The 12,780-nt window shown below is 45.9% G+C and overlaps 1 protein-coding gene and 1 long non-coding RNA gene across 2 annotated transcripts in view; one reads left to right on the top strand and one right to left on the bottom strand.

The window, feature by feature from the left end:
* Plb1 (phospholipase B1) overlaps positions 1 to 12,780 on the bottom strand; it is an 89,545-nt gene that overhangs the window by 35,333 nt on the left and 41,432 nt on the right. The window contains exons 21-30 of the mRNA XM_070025290.1: positions 8,174 to 8,217; positions 7,547 to 7,655; positions 6,018 to 6,069; positions 5,578 to 5,658; positions 4,984 to 5,049; positions 4,231 to 4,331; positions 2,472 to 2,553; positions 2,095 to 2,199; positions 937 to 1,032; positions 684 to 755 (exon numbers count right to left, since the gene is read on the bottom strand). Of these exons, the coding sequence (XP_069881391.1) occupies positions 684 to 755; positions 937 to 1,032; positions 2,095 to 2,199; positions 2,472 to 2,553; positions 4,231 to 4,331; positions 4,984 to 5,049; positions 5,578 to 5,658; positions 6,018 to 6,069; positions 7,547 to 7,655; positions 8,174 to 8,217 (808 nt within the window). The remainder of the gene's footprint in view (positions 1 to 683; positions 756 to 936; positions 1,033 to 2,094; positions 2,200 to 2,471; positions 2,554 to 4,230; positions 4,332 to 4,983; positions 5,050 to 5,577; positions 5,659 to 6,017; positions 6,070 to 7,546; positions 7,656 to 8,173; positions 8,218 to 12,780) is intronic.
* Positions 1 to 12,780, top strand: part of LOC138829160 (uncharacterized) — a 47,681-nt gene that overhangs the window by 3,176 nt on the left and 31,725 nt on the right. The window lies entirely within an intron of this gene.

Here is a 12,780-nt window from a genome sequence, read left to right as displayed (position 1 = left end):
ATCTGCTCAGCTAGGAGGGTGGCAGAGATTGATACAGGCAGATTCAAGCAGAAAACCTAGCCTCCTCTATTAGATCAGCCCCTCTGCTTTTATTGCCACTGAGGGCTCTTGGGCCTTAGCCTTATTTGGTTAAAAAGCCATAAGACAGGACTGAGAAAAGGGAATGAGAACGTCAACCTGCCTCCTCCCCCCACACTCCCCATCCTAAGCCCAAGTCAAGTTTAACAACCACTTACATATTCCTCCTTAAAAGGAGACCTGATCACAGGCTGGTCCTGCTCTTCCTCCAACAGCTCAGCTGTCCTCTTTGCTGCTCCCTCCAGACTCTCTCTTCACTAGAAGTGCCCCAGTTCATATTCTCTGCTCTCTGACCACTACTCCTGAGTCTAGAAATCACTAGACATATCCATCTGCCCCAATCACATTGTCACTGAAACAAAATAAGCCTTCTTGTCCTTCGGGCTTCTGCAGCCCTTCTTAACTGCATGCACCCTATTCAAAGGCGCTACTTCATCTGTGCTGTTCTATGCATCTTCCTTCCAGCCTTCAAAGTCTAGCTGCCATGCCTCTGTCCCAGACTGGCCCCCAGCCCAGGGGTGGGATGGATGCTGAAGAAGCAGAGCAGGGAGGGGAAGGGAAAAGCTCTGGGTTCTGGAGAGGTGAAGCAGGTCTTCTCTTACTACCTGAGTGGGGCAGGCCAGGGGTATGTCTGCTGTCAGGTCCAAGGTGTCTGTCTTCCTCCCCAGTGGCTCAAGCTGAGCAGGGAAAAGAGAGACACAGGTGAACACCCCTCGCCACAGTTCCAAGCACAGACAGTGAGTGGTTGCATGTGGGCAAACTGAGACTAAGAACTCCCTATGTTCCATTCTACTTCTGTTGAATAGGGACTGGTGCTGTGGTCTAGACTAGAACCCTGAAGGTGTTCCTATCTCTTACCATATTGGCCCAAAGGGCTCTGGAGAGCTGAGAGTGGAATTTCTGGTTTGGGTGGATGCAGTCTGGGGCGAAGAAGGATATATCTGGACGTCCATCCTGAAAGAGACAAATGTATTTCTCCAAGATCCCATGGGGTTAGAGGAGCCACAGGTCATTAGTCTGACCCCGGCATATGACATATTCATTTCCCAAGGTCATTGGTTCTACAAAGTCTGGTTACCTTAAGAGGGAGAGCAAATCCTACACAATGAATAGCTTTGGGTGACCTCGAGCCCCTATCACTTTTCTGGCTCACAATTCTCCTTATTTAATAATAATAATAATAATCGTCATCATCATCATCATCGAAGGTATCACATTTTTTAGCTGCATATAATATCCTAGCCCACACTGTGGATGAGGGAAAGCTGTTAGGCCCTGAGCGTGTCCTGACCAGCCTTACTTCTCAGCCTTTGCCCGGTAGTTCTGGCGATCTTGGGGAAAATGGACAGGCAGGCCTGTGCAGAATGGACACCAGGGCAGCATGCTGCCTGGCCCAGCTCTTTTCTCTTGAAGAACTTGGGATGCTTAATGCTTTTCCTTCCAGGTAGGTGAGGCCCTGGGGGCAGGGCGGGGGAGGCCTTTCCTGGTCTTTACTGAGCTGACTGGAAGTGCCAGGCACAGCATTGCTAGAACCCACCTTTTTTTTTTTTTTTAAGACAGGGTCTTAGGTAGTCCAAGCTACTCTTGAACTTAAAATCATCCTTCCTCAGCTTCCTGAGGTATGAACCACCATGCCCAGCCAGAACCCTCCATTATTACTGCAGGCTTGCATGTGAGAGACAACAGGTGTATTGCAGAAAGTTACTAATGTGGCGTTGAATAGCCTTGCCTCTCTATCCCTAATACCTCCAAAGGCAGTGGTGGTGACTGTGTCTATAGTGCCTGGCACATAGTAGATGCTCAATCCATTGAGGTGCCTCCAGATCTCTCCTATTGGGCCGGCTCTGGGAATGTCAGGCAGGTGTTCAAGGACACTCATGCTGCCAGAGCAGCAGCTGGAGACGTTCCTGTTTTATTCACACACGCATGGAAGCCCTTGGCATCTCTGCCTGGCCTGTCTCGGCACTCTTAGGGTCCTACTCCCGCTACAGCCCACGATGGGGGCCGGAAGTGTACCTCCAGGGTGGGAAGCTGGATGTTGAGGAAGAAGGGCTGCAGCACCACGGAGAAGTCCTCCCGAGTGTCATAGCGGCCTGACTCGATCAGCTCACGCATGCTGTCCTGGGGAGGTGAGCACATGGGGTGGGGGGCCTCAGCACAGAGACAGAAAGAAAGGGCATGGCAAACAGCATCTCTTTTTCCAAACACCTGGACAGGGGAGCTGGTTCAGTCTTTCCTGTAACACCATCTCACATAATGGCAAATCCCATTCAGGAGAATGTGGAGATACGGGGATGGGGGAGGCGGGGAGGGATCTCAGTTAATGTTGGGGTTAAGTGGTTTGTGATCTCTGGACTGGAAATCTCATAAGGAATAAAAGTTTTAGAACTCACCTTATAGGCTCGCGTGAAGGCTTCCAACCTGCCCAGCTCTTGGGAGTTGTCCCGTAGGCTCAGAACACAGTTGCATAAAAGGCTGCATAAAGGAGGGTGGGGAATAGGAGGACCCAGCTTGGAAACTCGGTTCAGGGGCTGCTTTTAGCTGCCCGAGGCCTACGTAGATGCAGTGATTTACTCAAGCTCTGCTTTCAGAGCTTGTGTCCCTTCAGGGTACTTGTCTGAGTACTAGACAAAGTACTCTAAGGGAAGCTGGGGTTTGAATGAGGCCACCTTCACAGGCTCTGGTATGGAAATGTAGGCACTGGGCCTTCAACATGTCAATGCTGAGTGAATGAGTCTGAGCAATAAAAACACAAGGTTTACTTAAGAACTAGAAGAAATTCCCTCAGGAGGCTGAGATCTAAAGATTCTGGCTTGAAAGTAGTCTGGGTAGAAAAGTCTGTGAGGCCTTTATCTCCAATATACCACCAGGGAGTGGTAAGTGTATCTGTGGCTCAAAGGGTACAGTGCTAGCCTTGGATCAAAAGAAAGCTCAGGGACAGCACCCAGGCCCCCGGTTCAAGCCCCAGGACGGGCACCAAAAACAAACAAACAAACAAACAAATTAATTAATTAGGTCTTTTGGGTTGGAGCAGGGGCATGGAGGCCTCTGACGCTCATACCATCTTCAGGGCTACACTGTTCCATTGCATTATATATTGTTCATTCACTTCTACATGTACTTATCTTAAAAGAAAAGTCATAGATACTCAGAGGCTTACAACAAGATTGCATTCTGATAAGCCCATAGCAGGTTGAAAATATTGTAAGATGAAAATAATTTACTAAATTATATCTGACCAAACACTATAATAGCTACATTATCTACTATTGTCATTTTCTCCTTGTGACTGTAGGGTTGTCTAGGTGCTGGCTTGCTGAGGCCATGCTAGATTATATGAGAGTGTGATACTACCCATCATCAGCTCAGAAAAAGATCAAATCCAGCACTTCAAGGATGGTTTCTCCTGAATGTGTGTGCATGGCTTTTGTTACCACCACAAAGTTGAAAAGTCCCAAACCAGGGACTGTACTTCTACAGTACTGGAAGAGTAGCCAGCATACAGTGAGTGCTGTGAGATTTGTGCAGTCTAAAGATGTATGTACATAGAGACAAACAGCTACATGCCTACACACCTACATGCTGTACACCTATACAACCTCACACCTATATACAACATACCTACATATACTTATACACCTAAACACTTACACAGCCACACACCTATACATGCAGACAGCCACACACTTACTAATATACCCACATATGTACATATTACATACTACGTATCCACACATCTGTATACCTACATACCTACCACTCACTTTAAGCAGCAAATAGCCCAATGTGAAGTTCCCTCCTGTTCCTCCCAGTTCTCTTCTTCCTCATAGGTACCCGGCTCATGAGTTTCTGCCCTTGCTTTTTGTTACACCTATACCTACCTCTTTCACGTTGCCCCTTTACAATCTGAGCTACTCTGTCTTTCAAGTGTCAGCCCCACTGGCTCTTGATATCACAGAACTTCCTGTCTGGCACCTGGCACCTTGCAATTGGGAAAATGGAAGCAAGGTCAAGGCCCCTACTTCCTCCCAGAAGGGGGTGATTTTACATAGGCCCTCATTTATAGACAGGAGACCCTGTGGATTCACTGCTGCATGAGGGCCAGGCCGGGGGGAGGGTGTCTGCAGCCCAGGGCAATCAGCACCTGCCTACCTGGCCTGCCTCACTGGGCACTGGTCTGGGTTCCCCAGGAACACCTGCCGCATGACAATGGGGTCCATGAAGTCCACGAGGTTGACCAGGGCTCTGGGCACCTAAGGGCAAAGCTGTAGGTGAGAGAGGGACTCTGGGGCCTCTTTCCATGGGGGCTGCCGGGTGAACAGGAGTTGGGTAATAAACACTAAGAGTTCTGCTCTGTTCAGCCTCCTCTTGGCAAACACGTTAGTTTACGATCTGATGAGACAGATGACCTGTTCGTCATCCCATTGATCTGATCTGATCCAATCTTCTCCTACCAGCCCAACCTGAACTACCTCTGCTAAGCTGGCTTGGGGACTTAGCTACTCAACAGAGCATCTAGTGATCAGAATGTTCCTTCCTGGGCTGTTTGTCCTTGCCAGGGGTTGGTGATGGGGAAAGGGGATGTGAGGCTAGGTGCAGAACCAGACAGAATCTGACTCTTGGCACGCACTGTGGCACAGAATGCAGTGTCCAGCTTGCCACCATTATTCTGCCTCCAAGGAATGAATGTTCTAGGTAGGCGTGAGGGATGTAGTGCTTCTTGCTTCAAGCCTGAGACCCTCTGGGTGATTCAAATGAAATGAAGCTTTCTTGGCATTAGACCTCAGCCTCTGGGCAAGAGCTCATGATGACCTTAGCTCTCTCCTTGAAGGCCACCTTTGCCCCACCCACTTTTGCTTTTCTGCACCCACCTTTGCTACCATAGTTTGTAGGAGCCTCACCCACCTCTGTATGCAGAATGTCCAGGGCATTGCGGAGATGATCAAAAAAGTTGGCTGCAGAATACAGATTCTGGAAAGAGAATTAGGGAGGAAAAGGAGTTGGTGCTTTGGGTGAGAGGGTGGAGGGGAAGTTTGGGCTTCCCTTCTGGCTCAGCCCCAAAGACTTGTTCTCTCTCAGGACTCCAACTGGGAATGTGAGCTGAACAGCTTGACTACTTGCTGTTGTTGAAGAACAGCCAGCTAGAAGACTGGAACCTTCTATCCAAGCTTTAGCTTGGGAGCTGGGGAATCTTCTCCTAACAGTCTGGCACCTTCTCTTTTTGAGCTCTTAAGAGTTTTGAGAGAGAAATAGAAGTATCACACATCTGCCACCTGCTTCCCCACTACCTTGGACATGAAGATGGGGCCAGGAAACCAGGGGTGGTGGGGTGAGAGGTGTGTGCGTGTATGTGCATATGTATTGTGTGTCTGTGTATGCCAACAAAGGTGTGGCTGCAGGCTCCTGGGTTCGTTGTTGGAACTTCTCTTAGCGAGAATCTCCAAGGCTTACTGGACAGAATCAGGAGCAAGCAGAAGACCTGAACCACGTCCTCATTACCGAGTCTGTGCAGTGGTCACACAAGTCACTGGCTCCAATCATCACCGTGATGACCTTCCAGTCTTCACGGAAATTGACTCTCTGTATGGGGAGAGGAAAATACTGGAGGATTTCCAACAAAGAGCAACATCACAACTCTAGGAAATCCCATCAGCCCTTTACAACTTCCTTGTCCATTTGACTGAATCAGAATTTCAAGGATGACAGAATCTTAGTTTATTTATAGACCTTCACCAGGGACTTTGGAGGTCATATGACCAGCAACAACCCCTCCCTGTGGATATGAGGTTTCCCAGAAGCCTTAGGAGATTGTCCTCTCTTTGCTTGGATGCCTCCAATGACAGAAGAGTTACTGCTTTTTATGGCATACCATTCCATTTGGGGATGCTGTTAGTGGATAAGAAAAGGAGTGTTCATGAATGACTGTAACTCCAACTCACATGGTCATCTTTAATCCTCTGTACCAGACTCTGGACTTGCCTCACGAGTTCCCTGAGAAAGAGAAAATCAGTCTCAGTTTGGTTAAGGGACAGCTCCTGTGGTTTTCCTCCTGAAGGGTCTAAACAAAAGTCTTCTGTGATATCATTCCCATTACCTGCGCTGCAGAGATCTGATTCACTACTCATCTCTTCTGGAGAATTATTACAACAAATAATTGTACAAAAAAAACCCCACAATTATGGGCTTGGCCTAAAAGTTGCAGCCAGGGTCTTGCCAATTATGTTCGCTGCTCATGATTTCTTTTTAGGGCAAATTATCTTTTAGGATTCTATGCTAAGAAACCATTTGTAATTTTCTTTTTTGAGGGGAGTTATCTGTTTTTAATTTTTTGAGATATGGTCTTATATAGATCAGGCCAACTCTCGAATCTCAATCCTCATGTGTCAGTCTCTGGAGTGATAAGATAATAGGTTTGTGCCACCTTCCTGTGTCATCTATTTCTTTTGAAAGACTGGTCTTGGTCATGTAATTAGACCTATGAAAGTTTCAGCTTAAGCACATTGACATAATTGCTTCATCTTTGTTTCCTACAATGTCTGTAATTTTACACATAGAAATATACACATATACATAAACACACACATATATAACCACTAAATAGATATACATGTTATTTGTTACTTTTGTGAACTCCTCTAAATGCTTCTTTCAGAAAGAGGTGTAGAGCAAATGTACAAGGTATATCATGTACCTGTCTTGGTTTATACTGTATGGGAGGAAGCAAGCTCAGGCATCTGAGCTCCCTCCCCACTTGCTCAAGCCCCCTGCAGGCCTGAAGAGTGATAGATCTACAGCATGATGATCTTCAGGGTGAGCAGGTCTGGGTGTAGCAGCCACAGACCAGAGTGTGTGGGCCTGAGCAAGAGAAGACACACAGCAGAAGCTGAGCCGAGAGCTGTATGGAGCAGGAGCTCCAGGTTTCTGGGGCTTGAGAAACAAGGTTGAGGCCTCCTTTGGAGCCCTAGGAGGCTGGGCACTTTTGCTTTGGCAGCTTCTAGCACTTCTACTCCATTTCTTGCTAGCCCCAGGAGAGGATGAAAATTATTGTTTGAGGCCCTTAAGGATGGGATTCTGTTTGCCCATTCATCTGGAGGGGCTTTTCTGATCTTTAGATGAGAACTGTCATTTTTGAGGCTTTGGAGAGAGTGCATCTTGGTAGCACCAGTAGGCTAGGGTGTTTAAAAGTTAGATGATTTGGTCAATTCTCCCAATTCTTAGAAAATGCTGTGTGTAAAAGGCTGGTTTGTTGCTTAGTGACTGCCATAGGAGTGGCACTTTTTCCCAAGACCACCACCCCGCTGACTTCCTGCTATGGCTTCAATCACAGCGCAGCAGGATAGAGGGTCCCCAGCCTTTGAAACCATTGCTGCAGACAGATACAGCACCCCTCTGCACAGGGAGGTCGACATTGCAATCTCGAAGGGACTGTACATTTCCAGTTCCACTCCACAGACCCCACGCGCCATACTCAGCCTTTGCCCCGGGAACAGCCTGGTTGAAGAATGCATTATCAGCATCAGCATCTCCAGTGCCCACTGCATAGCCTATGAGGTTTCTGTTAAACTCGCGTAGGATATCTGAAAGACAAGGAGTAGAAAGGGCACAGAGAGTCAGGATGGAAGGTCAGCACCTCTCCTCCAGTTTTATGAGGTCCAGTGTCCCCATGGGCTGTGCCATCATCTTCTGCTTTCTGGGGAGAGCCAGGGAGGCAGTGCCAACATCAGCTGGGACCTGAGTTGAAACTTGATGATGCATGGGCTAAGGCAGCAAGAGACTTGTCACTTAAAGTATTTTATACAACATATAGTGCTGCGAAGGGTCCCTGTCTAACTTGTTTCCCCATTCCCTGGGCCAGTTGGAAAAGCCAAGGCTTAGGATCTTGGATAACTTGCCCTGGCTGACCTCCCAAGCAGAGTGAGGGCCAGAAAGGTCTAGGTCTCTGGTGTTCAGCCTTCCCCTTGGCTGCCTATCCTGGGCCTCTTCTCCCACTTCAACAATGGCCCAGAAGGAGATGTTACTTGTCCCTTTCTTAACTGAGAGGTCAGGGAGTCAGATGGGCCAAGTGGACACATTCAAATCTCTGGTGGTCACTTACTAGGTAAGGTAGTCACATTCTCCAGGGAGCCATCTCCACCTGAACTGTAGGGAGTGAGCAAGCAGAGGGAGGAGACACTGAGTTAATACACAAGTGTCACCAAAGAGAGAATCTACTCTAGAGTATTAGAAAGATCTGGAGAAAATTCTAAATTCACCAATGGATTGTTTTTACATCTAGGATTTAAAGGTCACAGGGCTGTTTCTTTTCTTTTCTTTTCTTTTTCTTTTTTCTTTTTTGCCAAATCAGGAGGGAGAGCACTGAGCTGACAATACATAGTGTATGATAGTGCATGTGTGTGTGTGTGTGTGTGTGTGTGTGTGTGTGTGAGAAACACGGTATCACTTCCCTCATGTTCCAATAACAAATGAGGTAGATGGGACTATCTCCATTTGACAAAATGGAACACTGAGATGCAGGGAGGTTAGTTAAGTTCCTAAAGTTAACTAAAATCCAGCTGGAGCTGGAAACCTTCAAAAGACAGATAAGCTGCTGTCTGCTGTTTGAATTCCATCAGAGAGTTCAAAGAATGGGCCACTCGCTGCCTTCTAATCAGCCCCAGCGGATCTCATCTCATTTAACCTTAAGATGCACTCCAAGGTTTAATTTCCTTCCACAAGGAAAAGATGGTTTTAACAAAACTTGCTGTTTATATGTTTGCTGTCATTCTGTGTGCATGCACAAGCCCCTTTCCTCAGTCCCAACCTTTAGCATCCATACATCAGAAGAGACTTCGGAAGGATGGACCACGAGTGATCGTTGCTCTTCATTTGAGGAATGCTTGGCACAGCGTCAACCATACCAGTCTGGTTAAGGGCTTAAGCCACAGGCTCAGAGAGCAGTCCAGGCAGAGCAAAGGGAATAGAAGAAGGCCTGCTTTCCACCTTGCCCAGATCTCTTCCATTACCCATTAGCTATCTGCCTCTAAGCTGACCAATGATGGCGCATCTGTAATTTTGATTCTTTCCCAACTCTCTACAAAGCTTCTACTTTAGATGCTTCCTGATCCTTCTTTCTTTGGACCAACAGCACTGAATGGGATATTTTATATTTGAAAGGAAATGATAAACCCATATAGCACCTCCAACAAAGGCCTTCTAATTCTATCTTCTTTCCCCATTCAATAAATTTATAAACATGGAAATATCGATAAATACATATACACAACAAGTACATTCTACTGTAACTTCTTTTTAAAAGATGTCTTGGTGATAAAAAACAAGCAGTTTTAAAAACAAGTAGTGGTAAAAACAAGGGTTGGTGCAAGTGGTAGAGAACCTGCATTACAAGCAGGAGGCCCTGAGTTCAAATCCCAGCACCAACAAAGAAACAAACAAATACATCTAGATGGCATCTGACCAAAGCTAACAGATGGGAAAGTCTCTCTTTTTTAAAAAATTTATATTATTATTATGAAAATAACATACAGAGGGGTTACAATTACATGGGCAAGATAGTGAGTACATTTCTTATCAAGCATTGTTGCAACCTCCTTTGTTTCCCCTTTCCATCCCTTCCCCTCTCCACTCCCTCCACCCCCACACTCCCCAAGAAAGTCCTTCTTTGATGTCATTTTACAGAGAAATGTCTGGGAAGAAAAAGAAAATGATTATACAGATAAATATAGATAAGCAAAACTATTTATTCACCATTTTGACCAAAACTATGAAAATATGGAAGGAAATTGACACCAAACAGCTGGTCTATGCTAATTGCTCAATGATTGTCATTTATGTGTCACATAAATGGCTGGGCTTTGTACATCTGTTGTCACCACAGTGTATAGAAAAGTGGAGTAGATGTTGAGTAAGACTTGTTGAAAGGGATTCAGTAATGTGAGATGGAACCCGTAATTAAAAAAAAATTAAAAGGAAGAAGGAAAAAAGAGAAAAAAAGCTGGGACTGGTGGCTCACATTTGTAACATTAGCTATTCAGGAGGCTGAGACCTGAGGATCCTGTCTCAAAGCCAGCCTGATCAGAAAAGTCTAGGAGAGGCTGGGAAGTTAGCTCAGTAGTAGAGTGCTTGCCTTGCATGCATGAGGCCCTGGGTTCGATTCCTCAGCACCACATATGCAGAAAAAAGCTGGAAGTAGCACTGTGGCTCAAGTGGTAGAGCGCTAGCCTTGAGCTGAAGAGCTGAGGAACAGTGCCCAGGCCCAGAGTTCAGACCCCACGACCGGATCCCCCCCCCCAAAAAAAGAAAAGAAAAGTCTAGGAGACTCTTATCTCCAATTAACCATCAAAAGGCCATAAGTGGAGCTGTGGGTCAGTGGTAAAGTGATAGCCTTAAGTGAAAAATCTAAGTGAGAGTATGAGACCCTGAGGTCAAGCCCCAGTATTTGCATAAAACAAAAGCAGAGCAAATGGAAAGGCTTTTTTATTTTTAAAGTAAATTTTATTTTGGTTTACTGAATGGAAGAAAAGGCAAGCTAGTGGAAACTGGACCCATCTGCTGGTACGTGGTCTCATGGGCCAAAGGGCCTCAGAAAGATTCATAGCCAATCCTCCTCTGTTGGTCCTTCCCCAGCCTCCCATCCTCCAAGACTCCTGGGTCCCGTCTCCCCTGACTGTGCAGTCCACTCTTTCTACTCTGTTTTCTTGACAGAAGAGGCCCCAAGTTGAATTCTTAACTTATTTAGAGTCACTAATTGCTTTGTATCTCTAATCTAGAAGTTTTAATAGAGCTAGATAATTGCTTTAGCCAAAGGATAGTAACAGATATTATGAATAAAGAAAGAGCTCTGAGATTAAGGGAAACATTGGATCAAACATAAAATGTAAACATTTTTATGATGCAGTGTTTCTCAGAGACTTGAATATGCTAATGTGCATGTAAATTCCCCAGAGGTCAGCTATAATGGGTCATGTTTTCTCCCAAGATACAAAAGATTTTTCTTCTTAGATGGAGTTCATAGTCAATGTAACATACTCTGAGCAACACTAGTTTGTACAATGTATCCTGAGTCCAATTCTTAGACGTAACCTGGAACTTTCAGCTTTCATACAGGGGCATTTGGGGGCAGACATCTGAAACATTTAGATCAAAGGGCTTAAAGGGACAGCAGCCACTAGACATGTGTGATTGGGGTTAGAATGAAAACATTCAAACAATTCATTCATAGGAAAGAACAGAGCAATGGTTGAATTTTAATATGGTTGCAGAAAGAAACTTCTGGAAGATTGCTCTGTATCTGAGTTTACCTAGTTCAACTATACCATCTAGCCAATCACATTAGTTTCTCAAGTTCCTCTGCTAAGTGTCCATTAACCCTTGGAGGTGTGGTTTGTCTGCTGTATTCTTTTATTTACATCTAGAAAGTGAGGTCATGGTAACAAGAGCCCTGCTTCCCTTTTCTTGCTCTGGTTTTTCTCCTAAGTTCAATACAACTTTGGGAGAGAAGTGAATAATCAAGGCTCTGGTTTGTTCCATGAAGTCTGTTCCATGATCTGGTTGAGGAAACGAGGGGTCCCCTCCCTCAAAAGCTGGAGGTGGTCACCTCAGTCCTCTGGCAGAGAAGAATGTTCTTATGCTAAGGATAGTCTGGGTGGGACCCCTGGCAGGGCTATAGGGTGTATGAAGACCCCTCTGTCTGGCCCTGGGAAACATTTCTTTCTTTTTTTTTTTTTGGTCTGGTCGTGGGGCCTGAACTCTGGACTTGGGCGCTGTCCCTCAGCTCTTCAGCTCAAGGCTAGTGCTCTACCACTTGAGCCACAGAGCCACTTCCAGCTTTTTTCTTTTTGCTTATGTGGTGCTGAGGAATCGAACCCAGGGCCTCATGCATGCAAGGCAAGCGCTCTACCACTGAGCCACCTTCCCAGCCGCTGGGAAACATTTCTTTCTGGCACTCTCTACACCCCTGGTGAGAGAACTGTCACAATGCTGGCCCACCCACTCTGTTTGATTTTCTGTGGAGAGACACTTCAAGTAAGTTCACTTTAAAAAACAAGGAAGTAGCAAACCTGCTCTAGATCCCCAACTGCTCATTAGTGCTCTGCCCTCTTGTGGCTGGCTTTGGTCTACTAGTTTTCCCGGGCAAATTCGGAACTACTCACCAGTTACTTTGAAGCATAAATAAACAGAAACTTTATTAGGAAAGAAACAGAATAATCACACCCAACTGATCACCCAATACCCTAAGATGTTTTTACTTATGTGTTTGGGGAGTCTTTTCTCACCCCTTCTACTTGTTTACTAGCTGTGTGAAACTTGCCATCCCTGCAGTCCAGGCTGGCCATACCCTCTTCTCTAGTCTGTAGCACTGAGGGCTTTTTTTTTTTTTTTTTAAATTTAAAGAACACTTGTTGCTTGGTGCTAATGGCTCACACCTGTAATCCTAGCTACTCAGGAGGCTGATGGCTCACACTTGTAATCCTAGCTACTCAAGAGGCTGAGATGTGGGGATCATGGTTCGAAGCCACTCTAGGCAGGAAAGTCCCTGAGACTCTTAATTCCAATTAACCACTAGAAATCTGAAAGTAGAGCTGTGGCTCAAAATGGTAGAGCACTAGCCTTGAGCAAAAAAGCTCAGAGATAGCGCCCAGGCCCTGAGTTCAAGCCCCATGAACGACAAAGAAAGGAAAAAACAAAAGCAGAGGGACAGTGTCC

Source organism: Dipodomys merriami, unplaced genomic scaffold (assembly GCF_024711535.1).
Source record: "Dipodomys merriami isolate MVZ:Mamm:240054 unplaced genomic scaffold, mDipMer1.0.p SCAF_17, whole genome shotgun sequence".
Lineage (NCBI taxonomy): Eukaryota > Metazoa > Chordata > Mammalia > Rodentia > Heteromyidae > Dipodomys > Dipodomys merriami.
This window is presented reverse-complemented; position numbering and strand designations above follow the sequence as displayed.